Raw genomic sequence first — 13,129 nt, forward strand, 5'->3', positions numbered from 1 at the left:
CTGGAGAAAAAGGTGGGGTGTAAATGCAATTAGTAATATCAATAGCACATAGAAAGAGGCTGTGGGGGCCCTACCTCTGGCCCTTTCCCAAGGCCACAGGGAGCCACTGGTTTTGCCTGACACCCACATGTTAGGTATGTATGTCTGCAACAGAAAGCCGATATACAAAGACCTACACAATTGTCATTCCAGAGCAGAGGGAAGTCTACTTGGGTGAAGGTCAATACACATAGGCTTTCCATTGCAGACATCTATTCCTAATGTATGGATGTCATGGGGCCAGTTGAACCACACAACCTCAGGGACAGAGATGCACCCTAAGAACTCTGTTCTATGTGTAATTCCACTTCACTGGATTCATGTGAAAGGGAATATAATGCCTGCCTTTGTGCTCTGGAAAGTAGGCTACCATTATTATTGAAGCTGAGTTATGGGCCCTGTCTGCGCTAAATGTTTAAAGTAATATTACAACACTTCAAATAGTCTTGATTTCACCCAAAGAATCCTGGGAACTGTAGTTTGGTAAGGGTGCTGAGAGCTCTAGGGAGACCCCTAGTTCCCTCACAAAGCTACAGTCCCCAGACTTTGCAGGGAAGAGGGATTGACTGTTAAACCCCTCTATAAATTGTAGCTTTTCGAGAAGAGGGGTCTCTTAACAACTCTCAGCAAACTACAGTTTTAAACATATGGTGCAGAGGGAGCCACAGTGAATTCTCTAAGGGTTCCAAACAAATTCAGACACAGCTGTGATTTGAACCAGGGACCTTCAGTTCATCATTCATGCTCCTAAACACCATGCTATACCAGCTGATATTTAAGTGACCTGCAATGGGAAAAACCCCAAAAGGATTGGTTCAGTCATTAGGCAGAGTAGGCAGCTGCCCCTCAGGCAGCTGAAATAAGGGTGCCAGCAAATTAAGCTTTTATTATTGTTTGTTTTTACTTCTAGGGATGGAGAGAGGTACTTGTGGCATTTTCTGCCTTAGGTGCCAAAATAACTTGGCTGGTTTTGGGCACTGTGGATCTTGACTTCAAAGGGTGGGGTGGGGACATCATTTTGCTGCTGTCTCAGGCATAAAAATGTATTGGGCTGACCCTGATCCAGGTTATAAGCATAATCTGCTTGCAGGCATGCATATCAATCAAGGAGCTGCTGTGTTTTTCTGCTTCAGCCTGGCTTCTCTCCGCCCCCAGTCAAGCGCAACAGCAAAATGGATAGACATTCCTGCTGGTCAATGAACTGAATGATGATTGGCCATTTGTCCTGCCCCTTCCCCAGGCACCAGGTAGGCTATTGGCCTTTTGCGGGGGCAGGGGGAATTGAACACTGTGTGCACATGTATTTGATTAAATGTGCATTCATGCCCCACCCATTTATGAAAAAGAAAAATCAGTTTTCAATATGTTGAAAAATTGCTTAGGGGAGTAAGGGAGAAGTTCCCAAGCAATTTATGGCCACCAGTCTTCAAACAATCTGTGCTGTGCCCTCAATAGGGAAGAAAAACATCCTTTGGAACAAGAAGCACTGTGTTTCCACCATGGGCCCACTACAAAAATTATGTACTTCATTCTAGAGAAGGGATGGGGAATCTGTAGCCCTCCAGATTTGCTGAAACCCAACTCCTATTAGTGCCAGCCAGCAGGGCCAAGGGTCAGGGATGATATAGAGCAACAGGACCTGGAGTGCCACAGGTTCCCCATCTGAATCCATAGTATTTCTTCACACCATGCATATGTCACTTACAGAATTTATTGCTATTGGATGTAGGGACAGCCACTGGCCTGGAAGGCTTGAAAAAACAAACTGGGGAAATTCACAGGGAAGTCACTGTTCATTAACTCAGGGTGGTTAAGACTGTGTTCTATGTCAACCTGTACCATAAACATGAGCCAACACAGTATAGGGTGTTGGTGGGAATCAGGCCTAATTAGCCATGACAGGCCTCTCTGTTTGGCATGCAAGGCTGATTTGGCCAAACACTGACAATCAGGATTGTTGGAGCTAGCAAAGCACAGTGCAAAAATGGACCACCTGATATCACTGGGATGGATGCCAGGTGATTGCCAGGTGGGCAGTCCAATCCACCTGTTAAACTGGGCCCAGTGGGGAGATAAGGATCTGGCCCACTGGCCAAATCCAGTTTCCCAGCCCTGGTATACAAATACGGTCCTCTCAGTGGTGGCACCTATACTATGGAATTCCTTTCTGAGACATAGCCAGCAGGCAACATCTATTTAGTATTTTAAGGATGTTTTATAAACTCATCTGGTTTGTTGGATAGCCAGCTGCTAAGGTTTTTGTTAGTGTCTGCAAAAAGTCCAGTGTTTGGGGGAAGCAGGTTTGTTTTATCAGAGCTTTAAATCAGTTTTAATTGTGTAGCCTGAGTTTTCTGGTAAGTGACTGAATCCCTCCCAGAGATAGTGGCAGTCTGGAAGTTCACCAAAACATGCAAATCATGTTTGATCAACAGCATAGAAAGAGAGAGAGAAATCCAACCAAGGTAATGCAGGCAACATGTGGCAATATTGTCTTCAGATCTCTGAAAAACTCTCTTCTGTTTACAACCTATGATTGTCACTCATCCAGGAAAGAAAACTCCCCAATAGCATTGAAAGTACAGTGTGGTACCCAACTAAGTTTTACTTAGAGTAGACCCATAGAAATTAATGGAAATACATTCGGTCAATTCTGAGTAAAACATAATTGAATACCCATAGAATGTAATGTGAATTTGCGCAGAATAAAACTGACAGACCCTACCATTAGGTAAAGTGAAGTAGCAGGTTTTGAATAGCACTCGGTTTTAGATATTGTAAAGGGGCATCATTTTTTTAGTGATTTAATATATTAGTGTTGTCTTAGAGAGGGAGAGTTGTTTGTAGAATTTTCTGCCCTGGGTGCTGAGTTACTTGACTAGAAGGGCAGCAAAATATACTGGGCCTCCTTTGATGATTAGCCTATTTCTTACATAGAGTTTGGACATGATCTTTTTACTTATACATGCACCTCCCTCTGTTCCATAACACAATATTTCCATGATCTATTAATCTCACAACAACCCTGTGGTACAGACTAATATCATGACCATTCCACAGCAATGAAATAGAAATGGAAGATTGTCAGATAGTTTATAACCATTGACAAGTCTGTTAACATACTACATCTAATTTTAGCTATTGATCAGCACAGCTAGCTGGGGTTGATGGCACTTGATGGAAGTTGTAGTCCAAAACATATTGTTGCACGTCATCCAAATCTCTGGCTGCTGCAAAATTCCTGGGGTTCCAGGCACTTACCTAGGGTTTGGTTTTCTTGGAATGAAGGACAGCAGAGACTGTGGTGTCTTTATGATATATGATTTATTTACACTTATATACAACCTGAGCCTACAATGGAGGAGTTCGCAGCATTAACGCCCCAAGAGGCTTTTGCTTTTCCTATAGCCACAGCCTTGGATTCCAGCAGAAATCAGGCATGGTTCTGTCTCCCAGCTGCCCAGCCCTCAGCCTGCCAGTTTATAGCTTCTAGCTTGCACACACAACTCTCAACTCTGGCCAGGTATGATGCCAGGTAATTGACAGGTGGTTGGACCCGCCCACCTTTCAAATACCCACACAGTTGCTCACTATTTGATCTGCCCCACTGTCTTAAAGTAGTTCCTCTCCCCACCATTAGTTGGTGGTCACATGGCCCTTCTGGTATCATACACCCTCCTATCCACTAGAGGGTGCACACACTCTGTTGCTGTACTTAGTGTCCTACAAATGAAGGACACTCACATTTTTTGTTCCCACATCAGTAGTGGCTCTGAATGCAGCTCTTTACCTTCTCCCTGACACAAAATGTATTGATGTGACTGCATTCCCTCTGACTCCAACTGAAGGAGAAACTAAACACCATTCATTACAATGCCCTTCACGTGTATAATATATAGTTGTGGTCTGACATATTCTATGCTCTGACAATAACAACAACAATTTTATTATTTATACCTCACCCATCTGGCTGAATTGCACTAGCCACTCTGACAAGGATGGATATTTCACTTGCCTTAATTTAGCCTACAAATTGCTAAAAACTGCCAAGCAGTATTGTGTGATCAAGATCAGGTTAGCTGTTTCAGTTATCAACCATGGGGAAAAGACACACAGGTGCAGTGTATCATTTAGAACATATATAATGAACCTTAAATCTGCATATCTGAAAGCCCTTTGATTGTCTGGCAATCTATTTTACTTCCCAGATTTGGGGGGGGTGCGTGCACGCAAGAGAGAGAATCTGATGCTGCTGAATTTAGAAAGTTATAGCCATTCTCCTCAGCCTCATGAAATGCAGCAGAGATTCCTTCCTAAAGCCAAGAGGGCAGTGGCTGCGAACAACAGATGTAAGCAGAGCTCCCATAACTGTCAGTTTTCGGAGGGTATGCATTGAGAGGAGAGGAGGTGCTATTTTGATTGATATTTCGCTGCTGTATATAAAGCCGAGGAATTCTTCTCCCCCTCTGCTTGTCACACTGGCCTGCATGCTCTCCACTGGACTTGTGGCTCCTTGCTGTTGCATCTGACACATAATTGGGAATAAAGAGGAACAAAAACAATGCCGGAACCCACCAAAAAAGCCGGTAAGTGTCATCGTATCTCCCTTACTTGTCTTAACAAAAAGCAAAACATGTGTTTTGAAACCAGCTTGTGACTGAGCAGAGAGATCAGAGAAGGCAAACCTTGGAAGCTGTTATCCTTTCTTGATTCACCAAATTTGAGATCCGTGAATAGAGTCCACTATCACTGAAAACAGTTGAACAACTTAGTGACGAAGGTTAGAAAGCTCAGCTGAACTGGAACATTTTAGTTATGGTTGTGCTGTGCTAGATTATTGTTATTGTTGTTGGTACAATTTACTTTTCTGAAAGCTCCTTTTTAATTACCATGTGTCAGAATGTTTATAGGGGTAGTTTTTTGTGTTTTCAAAAAGTGCATAAAGCTTTACTATTGTAAATGAATCTCATTTGTATGTTAACAGGAAGAGTAGGTTTATAATTCAGTCTTACAATTTACCTTGGGTATTTGGGTATTTATGATAATAGCATCCTCTTTACCTTATTCACTTTGTATCAAATTATGAGATTATTTTTGTGGCTGGCAAAACAGAGATGCTGTCATTATGAATCCAAACTTTGGAGGACTACTGCCCTTCCCAAGCAAAGATTTCACAAAGTTGTAACATATTTAGAATCCAGCGCTGCATAATGGGAATATTATCTAGACAGAAATATTTCCTTTAAATGTCCGCTTTTTAAAAAAAAGTATTGGGAAGAAGGATCCTCAACTTTAACAGGCGCAGTTTACCAGTAACTCAAGTATTCACTTATTATATTAATAGCACAATCCTTAAACAGTCTACTCAGAAGTAAACTCCACTGAGTTCAGTGGGACTTACTTCCAGGTAAGCATATATAAGATTGCAACTTAAGATCACATGCACACCATACATTTAAAGTACACGACTTTCCCTGGGAACTGTATTTTGTCAAGGATTCTGAGAATCGCAGCTTTTAAGAGGTAAACTACAGTTCCTTAGATTCTATGGGGGAAGCTACATGCATTTAATGTGCTGTAAATGTATAGTGTAGAAGCCTAAGTCTGCCTTCCTATATTAATGCTTCTTTTCCTACACATATCATCAATCGTGTGCATGAATGCTTAAGTTTCAGTTTGATCCTGGGCATGCTTACTTGGAAGTAAGTCCTATTGCATTCAATGGAGCCTACTCAGTGGACCTAGGATGCTAGATTTCATCTTTTTCCTCTAAGCGAAATCTGCCCAGTTCCCTCACCCTCTTGTATAGTCCACTCCCTATAACATCTCAGTTGCAATCTTCATAAGGTCACTATATGCAATATAGCTTTTCCTATATGGATTTTATGGTGGGGGGAAAACATATATGCTATGTGTATACGCTGTAACCTAGGGAAATTCACAAAGAAAAAACCAAACTTGTAAAATCCCTCCTTAACTTTTCTGCATGGAGGTGATATTAACAAAACCTTTCCCCTTCATTCCTTTGGAATGTTGAAAAAGGATACTAGTATGCTAAGGAGCTAACAACAATTTTCTCTGTGTGCTATGTTTGCTTCATACTCAGAGCATAACTCACTTCCATATTTAGGATCAAGGATATATCCTCAGGGCATATTGGATGGTGGCTCTGTGGGGTTTTCACCTTGTCTGTTAGCGTATGGCATGGATGTCTTGAGTGTTTTACAAGGTAAATCAATTACTGGTTCAACCTTTGCCTTTGACATGGTGGATTTTGCTTGTCCCTTCTCATATTTTCTGGATAAGGTGAACAAACCTACTGTACAGTATTAGGGATATATTGTTTATATAAGCCTTTGCATGGCACAGAGGATTGGATCAGTTAATTCTCAGAATAATTACAGGCCTAGAATCTACCATGCTTGTTTCCAACAATTTTGGGGGGGAATGGATTGAAAGTGCCTTTTTATCATATGTATTACTTACATGGCTAGAGATATACTGCAAAAGCGTGCAGCCAGTATGGTGTTGTGGTTAGAGTCTCGGACTAGGACCTGAGAGATCAGGGTTTAATTTATTTATTTATTTATTTATTTATTTATTTATTTATTTATTTATTTCAATACATCCAAAAATCATAGGATGGTTTACAATATAAAAACACAAAAATATGAAACATATCAAACAAAAACAAACAAAACAATAACCCTCCTCATGCAGTTTAAAAGGCCATAGATTGTTTACCGTAATTAGTCCAAGTTCTGGGAGAAGAAGAATGTTTTTGTGTGGTGCCTAAAGATATTTAATGAAGGTGCCAGGTGAGCGTTCATGGGGAGAGCATTCCACAAGTGGGAAGTCACCACAGAAAAGGCCTGTTCTCGTGTTGCTGCCCTCCGGACATCTCATGGAGGAGGCACACGAAGAAGAGCCTTAGATTATGATCACAGGGTCCTGGTCGTTGCATATGGGGAGAGGTGGTCTTTGAGATATTGTGGTTCTGAGCTTTTAAAGGCTTTATACAGGCATGGGCAAACTCTGGCCCTCCAGATGCTTGGGAGCAAAATTACTATCATCCCTGACCACTGGTCCTGTTAGCTAGGGATGATGGTTAATTGTAGTCCCAAACATCTGGAGGGCCGGAGTTTGCCTATGCCTGGACTTATATGTCAAAACCAGCACTCTGAATTGAGCCCAGAAATTAACTGACAGCCAGCACAGTTGGGCCAGGACTGGTGCTATATGTTCAAGTGGTCTTGCCCCAGTAACAACCTGGCCCCTGAATTCTGCACCAGCTGAAGTTTCTGAACTGTCTTCAAAGGCAGTCCCAACACATTGCAGTAATCTTACCTAGAGGTTACCAGAGCATAGACAACAGAGGTTAGGCTATCGCTGTCCACACAGGGGCACACTTGAGCCACCAGTCGAAGCTGATGGAAGGCACTCGCATGTCACCAGGGCCACCTGAGCTTCAAGGGACAGCAATGGATTCACGAGTACCCCCAAGCTGTGTACCTGCTCCTTCAGAGAGTGTGTAACCCCATCAAGGGCAGGCATCCTCCAATCCATCTAGTCTGGGGAACCACCCACAAACAGTGCCTCGGTCTTATCTGGATTGAGCTTCAGATGGATTGGCTCTCAGCCAGTCCATTACCGAAGCAAGACAACGGTCCAGCACATCCACTGCCACACCTGCAGATGTAAGGAGAGGTAGACCTGTGTGTAATCAGCATATTGCTATCCCCAGTTGGCCATTAAGCTCACTTGGTGACCTTGGACCAGTCACTCACTCTCAGCCTAACCTACCTTATGGGGTTGTTGTGGGGTTTAAATGAGGAGGTGTACCATGTAGCTACTTTGAGCTCCTTAGAGGGAGGGGTGGGATAGAAATGCAGTGAATAAATAAAAAATAAAAATTGCATCATTTTCTTCCCTTTCTTTTGTTTTAGTTTTATACTCAGTTCTGGCTAAGTGTTTCCTTGAGGTTTTCTAAGATTATTTAGATTAGGGCTGGGCAGCCTGTGGTTCTTCAGATGTTGCTGAGTCCAGCAAGTGTAGCCAATGTTCAGGTTCTGCACCCCTGATTCATACAGAATTCCAATCTTCTGCACCAAGTAAAGCATTTACAGCTGATAATACCATACCCTTCACATTAATTTACAAGGTTTAGAGCTTATTAGTGTTCCTTAGTTGCGTGGATTAGGAGTTTCAAAATTAGGATGCATTTTTGATGCAGTCAGAAGCAGTACAAAAGAAATATATATTAAAGGGATTTTAAAATAATTTTTAAGACCAATACTTATTTGTGCAATAGGAGCATCCCAAATCTGCTAACTGACTTTAAATTTCTGAATTGAAGCCTATGTTCAAACTTTGGTGACATTTTAGGGCAATCCAGCTACAATGACTTAAGAAAACTTGGTACTGTACTTCCAAAATTCTGAAACTTTGAGGTTAAACCTCCTTAAGGGACAGAAGCTCACTCTAATGTATGACAAGCAATCTGCAGCTCATGAGAAATGTTCATCAGCTTTCAGGTTTAGTTTTAACAGATAGTTTTTTGTTCTCATTAAATCGCTACTTAACTTCAAGACAGGATGTCCTAATTGGCAGAGTTTGGGGAGACATAGTAGTATCGATATTGGGAAGAAAGTTGTTCAGGATGACCATTGAGGCCTTTGCAACTTGACGGTGTCATGGAAACATTGCAGAGTTTGTGAGGAACTAGCAAGTTGCTTCTTTGCTGCTCCATTGAATATTCTTCATTTGTGTGTATGTGATTTGATGGAGAATTTGTTCCAAGCGATGTGGCTGCTGGGCTATTTAGTTATTAAGTTTTCTGTTCTCGGGAGAGAGAGAAGAGGTTAAGGAGCTTTCTGTAGGATATAAGGGTTTTAGCACCTCAAGTGGGATCCTGCACCTTACAGGACTGAGCCCTAGGCAACTAGTGTTGACAAGGCTGCAAGGATCAGTTTGCATCCTGGCACTGCTGCTTAGCGCTGGAGGACAATAACGTATGAAGTATCCTACCCAAAATAGCTCTACCAAATGTGCACATGAATGTGAGAGAACCTAAATCTGCACCCAAACTACCGCCAGCCTGCCTTGTAAAGTATCCTATTTGCTGTACAGACAGCTGACATATATCTTAACATCAATTCTGTTAGAGATGGTATGACACTAGAGATAGTACAGACTTTTATTTATTAGTTTAAAACATTACTCTTCATTGCAAACCAATCTCAGAGCAAGTTGTGATTAAAACTGAAGCATAGAAGACAGGGATAGGGGATCTAAGGTCAGGGGGCTAAATGTTGCCCTCCAGGCCTCTCTGTTTGGCCCCTGTAATTCTTCCCATTGAGTGCTTTTGTTTGTGTCCTTGAACTGTGATAATGTCTCTTGCTTGCCTGGAAGGATGATGGAGAGATGTGTGCCAGTGGCGTAGCGTGGGGGGTGCAGGGGGGGCCGGCCGCACCGGGCGCAACATCTGGGGATTAGGGTTAGGGGGTGCAAATCCACGGGTTAGGGGGTGCAAATTACTTGCCTTGCCCCGGGTGCTGACAACCCACCCTACGCCACTGATGTGTGCTTGTGTGTGCATAGAAACCTCTGGCATTTGCATGGTTGAAATGTAACCTACTCTACAAAGAGAAGATTCACACCCATTGCTCTGCTTACTTTTGTATCAGTCCCCTTCCCACCATTACTGGTATGGTGGTCACTTTTCATGGAAAAGGTTTTTCCACTGAAAGATGGCCCTTGAGCTAAACAGGCATGTTCCCACTCCAATATGCCATATTTAAAACCAATGTTTTATTTTTTAAAAAAAAGAGGCAGGAAAAAACAAGCAACAATTAATCACCAAACACAAAGCGACAATAACAAATGACCTCAACACTAATATCTCATAAACTTGAGTTTTGAGCTGGCACAAAACATTCATAGCAGTTGGGTCCAACCAAATCTCAAAGGAGAGGTTTGCATATCTCCACCAAGAAGGCCTTCAACCTCATTGCCATATAGAAAGCTTTGTCCGGCTGAGACATGGCCAGGACAGCCACCACAAAGATTTCAACACCTGGACAAGTCTATGTGGGAGTAGGTGTTCTTTTTAATATCCAGCACCTTGAACCTGACTTGGTAAAATGTTATTTTATAAAAATCTATTTTGCAGTACGTAGGCAAAGATATATTTTGGCTGACTTGTGGGTTGTTTAACTTGCAGAGTTGATTAAAGCTGTGTGTAAAGTTGATTGCAGAAGAGAATGCTACTTCAGTAAGGCAGGAAGGCTTATGTTCCTATGATGTTTGAATGCTTCCCCATTAAAATATCATCAGAACATAAGCCTTTCTGCTTTATGAGAGCCTCACCATTGGGTATATCTAGCTCAGATAAATATATGATTGGATCAAAATGTTTCTGTTTCTGGCTCTTGGACACCCCACCCAAAATATCTCTTTTATCTTCTGAGCGTTCATTTGCCATTGTTGAGAGATTATTATTAGGCTTTTTAATTATAAGCTTAAAAAGTGTCATAAAAGCCCTTCCTAGTTAAAAAAGAGATCATGTCATTTGAGATTGTTAGGGTCCCAAGATCTAATGTTGCATTAGAGCACAGGCATTAACTTTTTCCAGGGAGAATGTAATATTCCTGGGAGGAGGAATGGTCGGGCTACACAGTGAGGTCAGCAGGCAGGGCCAAGCAAAAGGGAAGGGATACCCCTTCTCTTTCTCTTCCCTTTGTTCTCTCTCACCTTTATGCATCATCCATCTATTTTATTTCTCTCCCACACACACATATACAAGCACCCACTGGCACAAGAACCCCAGCACCAAATGGAAATTGCTAAATGCACAAAAAGTATACATTTCCTACAAAAGAAGGAAGTGGCACAGTGCCCCAGAAATTTCTCCTACATAGCTTTGGATGCAGTTGATTTCAGATTTGAACCCTAGTGGCGCTAGCTTTTTTTTTTAAAAAAAAAAAGGAGCAGGAAGCAGGTCATAGAAGAATACACTTCTCTGCTGCCGATTAGAGTACATAATAATAGGCTAGACAAAAACAGTTTGACCTGGAATAGGGCCTCTTTTTGTGTTCCATTGAATGAGATTTATGAGTACACCAGCCTGTTTCCAGTCTAGTTTATCTTTTGTCAAAGTGGGCCTCTTACCACACAACCTTGTCTATGCAGATCATAGATCTTTGGTGTTGGCTGTCTAGTTTTAACATGAAAAAAGAAGAAATAGCCCTAAAGAAAATATTAAAAGTACTATAGAGTTTCCCAGATAGTATTGCTTTCAGCTCTCCAGATAACGATACTACAGTACTGTTCATATCTTTAACCCCCCACTGAACAGTGTTGTGTTGTTGTTTTGAAAAGAATCTGTGTTAAATTCTTTTTGGCAATTTGCCTCCATAGTAGATCCAATTGCAGACCGAGAGCCTGCATTCTGCCACAACACACAGGCACTCTCTGCCACATTCAAATATTATTTTCATTTCCACCACCTCCCACACTTCCTCCCATGATATCAGGTTAATGCTGACCTTCAACCTCCCACTCTTTGCTTTTTTGCTTCTCATGTGTTTTCCTTTTTCTGCTTGGAAATGAATCCCAGTGAACAATAGCCACCTTAAGTTAATGTCTTGCCTATTTTTACAAATTTAGTGAGCAAGCAAGACATTGTTATTTATTCCACTATCCAGAGCTATGTCACACACTTCTAAGGGTTTGCTAAATGGAACACTTCCTATTTTTCTTTCATATCATTGTCATCATTTGGTTTCAACAGTATTTTCCTGTGTGGGGGTGTGTGTATATGCCTGCCACTTGACAAACACAACTGGAAGGCTCAGCTGGGTATGTAGAGTATGGCTGTTTAGTCTGTGGTGTAAAGTCATAATCCTTTATCCATTTCCCCCCAGGGAAGGGTTGTAGCTCAGTGGTAGAGCAACTGTCTTGCATGCATTCAATCCCTGACATCTCTAGGTAGGGCTGGGAAAGCCCCATCTGAAACCCTAGAGCAGTGTTTCCCAACCTTGGTCCTCCAGCTGTTTTTGGACTACAACTCCCATCATCCCTAGCTAGCAAGACCAGTGGTCAGGGATGATGGGAATTGTAGTTCAAAAACAGCTGGAGGCCCAAGGTTGGGAAACACTGCCCTAGAGAGCTGCTGTCAGTGAGTGTAGACCAATGTTTCCCAAACTTGGGTCTCCATCTTTTCTGGACTACAACTCCCATCAACCCTAGCTAGCAGGACAAGTGATCAGGAATGATGGAAATTGTAGTCCCAAAACAGACGGAGACCCAAGTTTGGGAAACACTGGTTTAGACAATACTCAGCTAGATAGACAATAGTTTGACTCAATATAAAGCAGCTTCCTGTGTTCCTCTTGAGTAACTTTGTTGACAATTCTAAGCAAGATGCTGCTACTTTTCTTTTTTTAAGTTGATAGTCATTTTCTCTTCCTTTTAGAAGGAAAACCAGATATTAACGTTTGAATGGACTGCAGATGCACCCAGAAATGAAGCCTGAGAAAGAAAGCAATGTCTTTTTGGAGTGAAATTATTCCTACTTTTAGGCAATGCTGGCCCTTCCACCATGCAGGGGGAAGTAGCTTCCTCAAGCAGCAGGTGCAGGTGTGTTTAGAGAGTGGCAGTGACATGTCGGAGGACAGACTTGTGTGCCAGACAGCCTGCTTTGTGCCTCTTAAGTTAGCCTGCTGTGTTTGAGGACCTTGTGCCATCACAAGTGTTCGAATAAGATTCAGCTGCCTGTCTGGTGAGCTTCTGTGCATGGACAGCAGGGGTGGAGGGGGAAGCTCCATCTTGTCCTTTGCCTTATGCACCAAAACGTCTTGGGCTGCCTCTGTTTTAGGCAGAGATTGCCTTTCACAAAAAGCAGTATGGAGGATACATCATAGTGCAATGCGCTTGAGTTCAACTCTTAGCATAGTAAGGGAGGGCAGCAACAAATGCAAACCACCTTGGTATTAGTAAAAGAATTAAATGATTCATGCTGGTTTAGTAAAAAGCTATTTTACTGTAAAAAGTAAATCCAGAAATCAAAACTGAATGCTTTGAGAGGTTCTTG

General features: G+C 42.1%; 2 protein-coding genes across 23 annotated transcripts in view; both read left to right on the plus strand.

The window, feature by feature from the left end:
- The window catches only part of TBXAS1 (thromboxane A synthase 1), a 297,489-nt gene that overhangs the window by 279,672 nt on the left and 4,688 nt on the right, over positions 1-13,129 (plus strand). The gene's annotated exons all lie outside the window — the stretch shown is intronic.
- Positions 1-13,129, plus strand: part of MYBPC1 (myosin binding protein C1) — a 108,578-nt gene that overhangs the window by 13,078 nt on the left and 82,371 nt on the right. For 14 of the 22 annotated variants that reach the window (XM_083699982.1, XM_083699981.1, XM_083699970.1 and 11 more), the window contains exon 1: positions 4,465-4,622. In XM_083699982.1, the coding sequence (XP_083556108.1) occupies positions 4,598-4,622 (25 nt within the window). In that variant the 5' untranslated portion in view covers positions 4,465-4,597. Of the gene's footprint in view, positions 1-1,172; positions 1,287-2,416; positions 2,502-4,244; positions 4,623-13,129 lie in introns of those variants that run through there. The other 8 variants (XM_083699985.1, XM_083699965.1, XM_083699972.1 and 5 more) reach the window with 4 other exon arrangements.

The sequence above is a fragment of the Podarcis gaigeae genome (genome assembly GCF_964106915.1).
Source record: "Podarcis gaigeae genome assembly, chromosome: 10".
NCBI classification, from domain to species: domain Eukaryota; kingdom Metazoa; phylum Chordata; class Lepidosauria; order Squamata; family Lacertidae; genus Podarcis; species Podarcis gaigeae.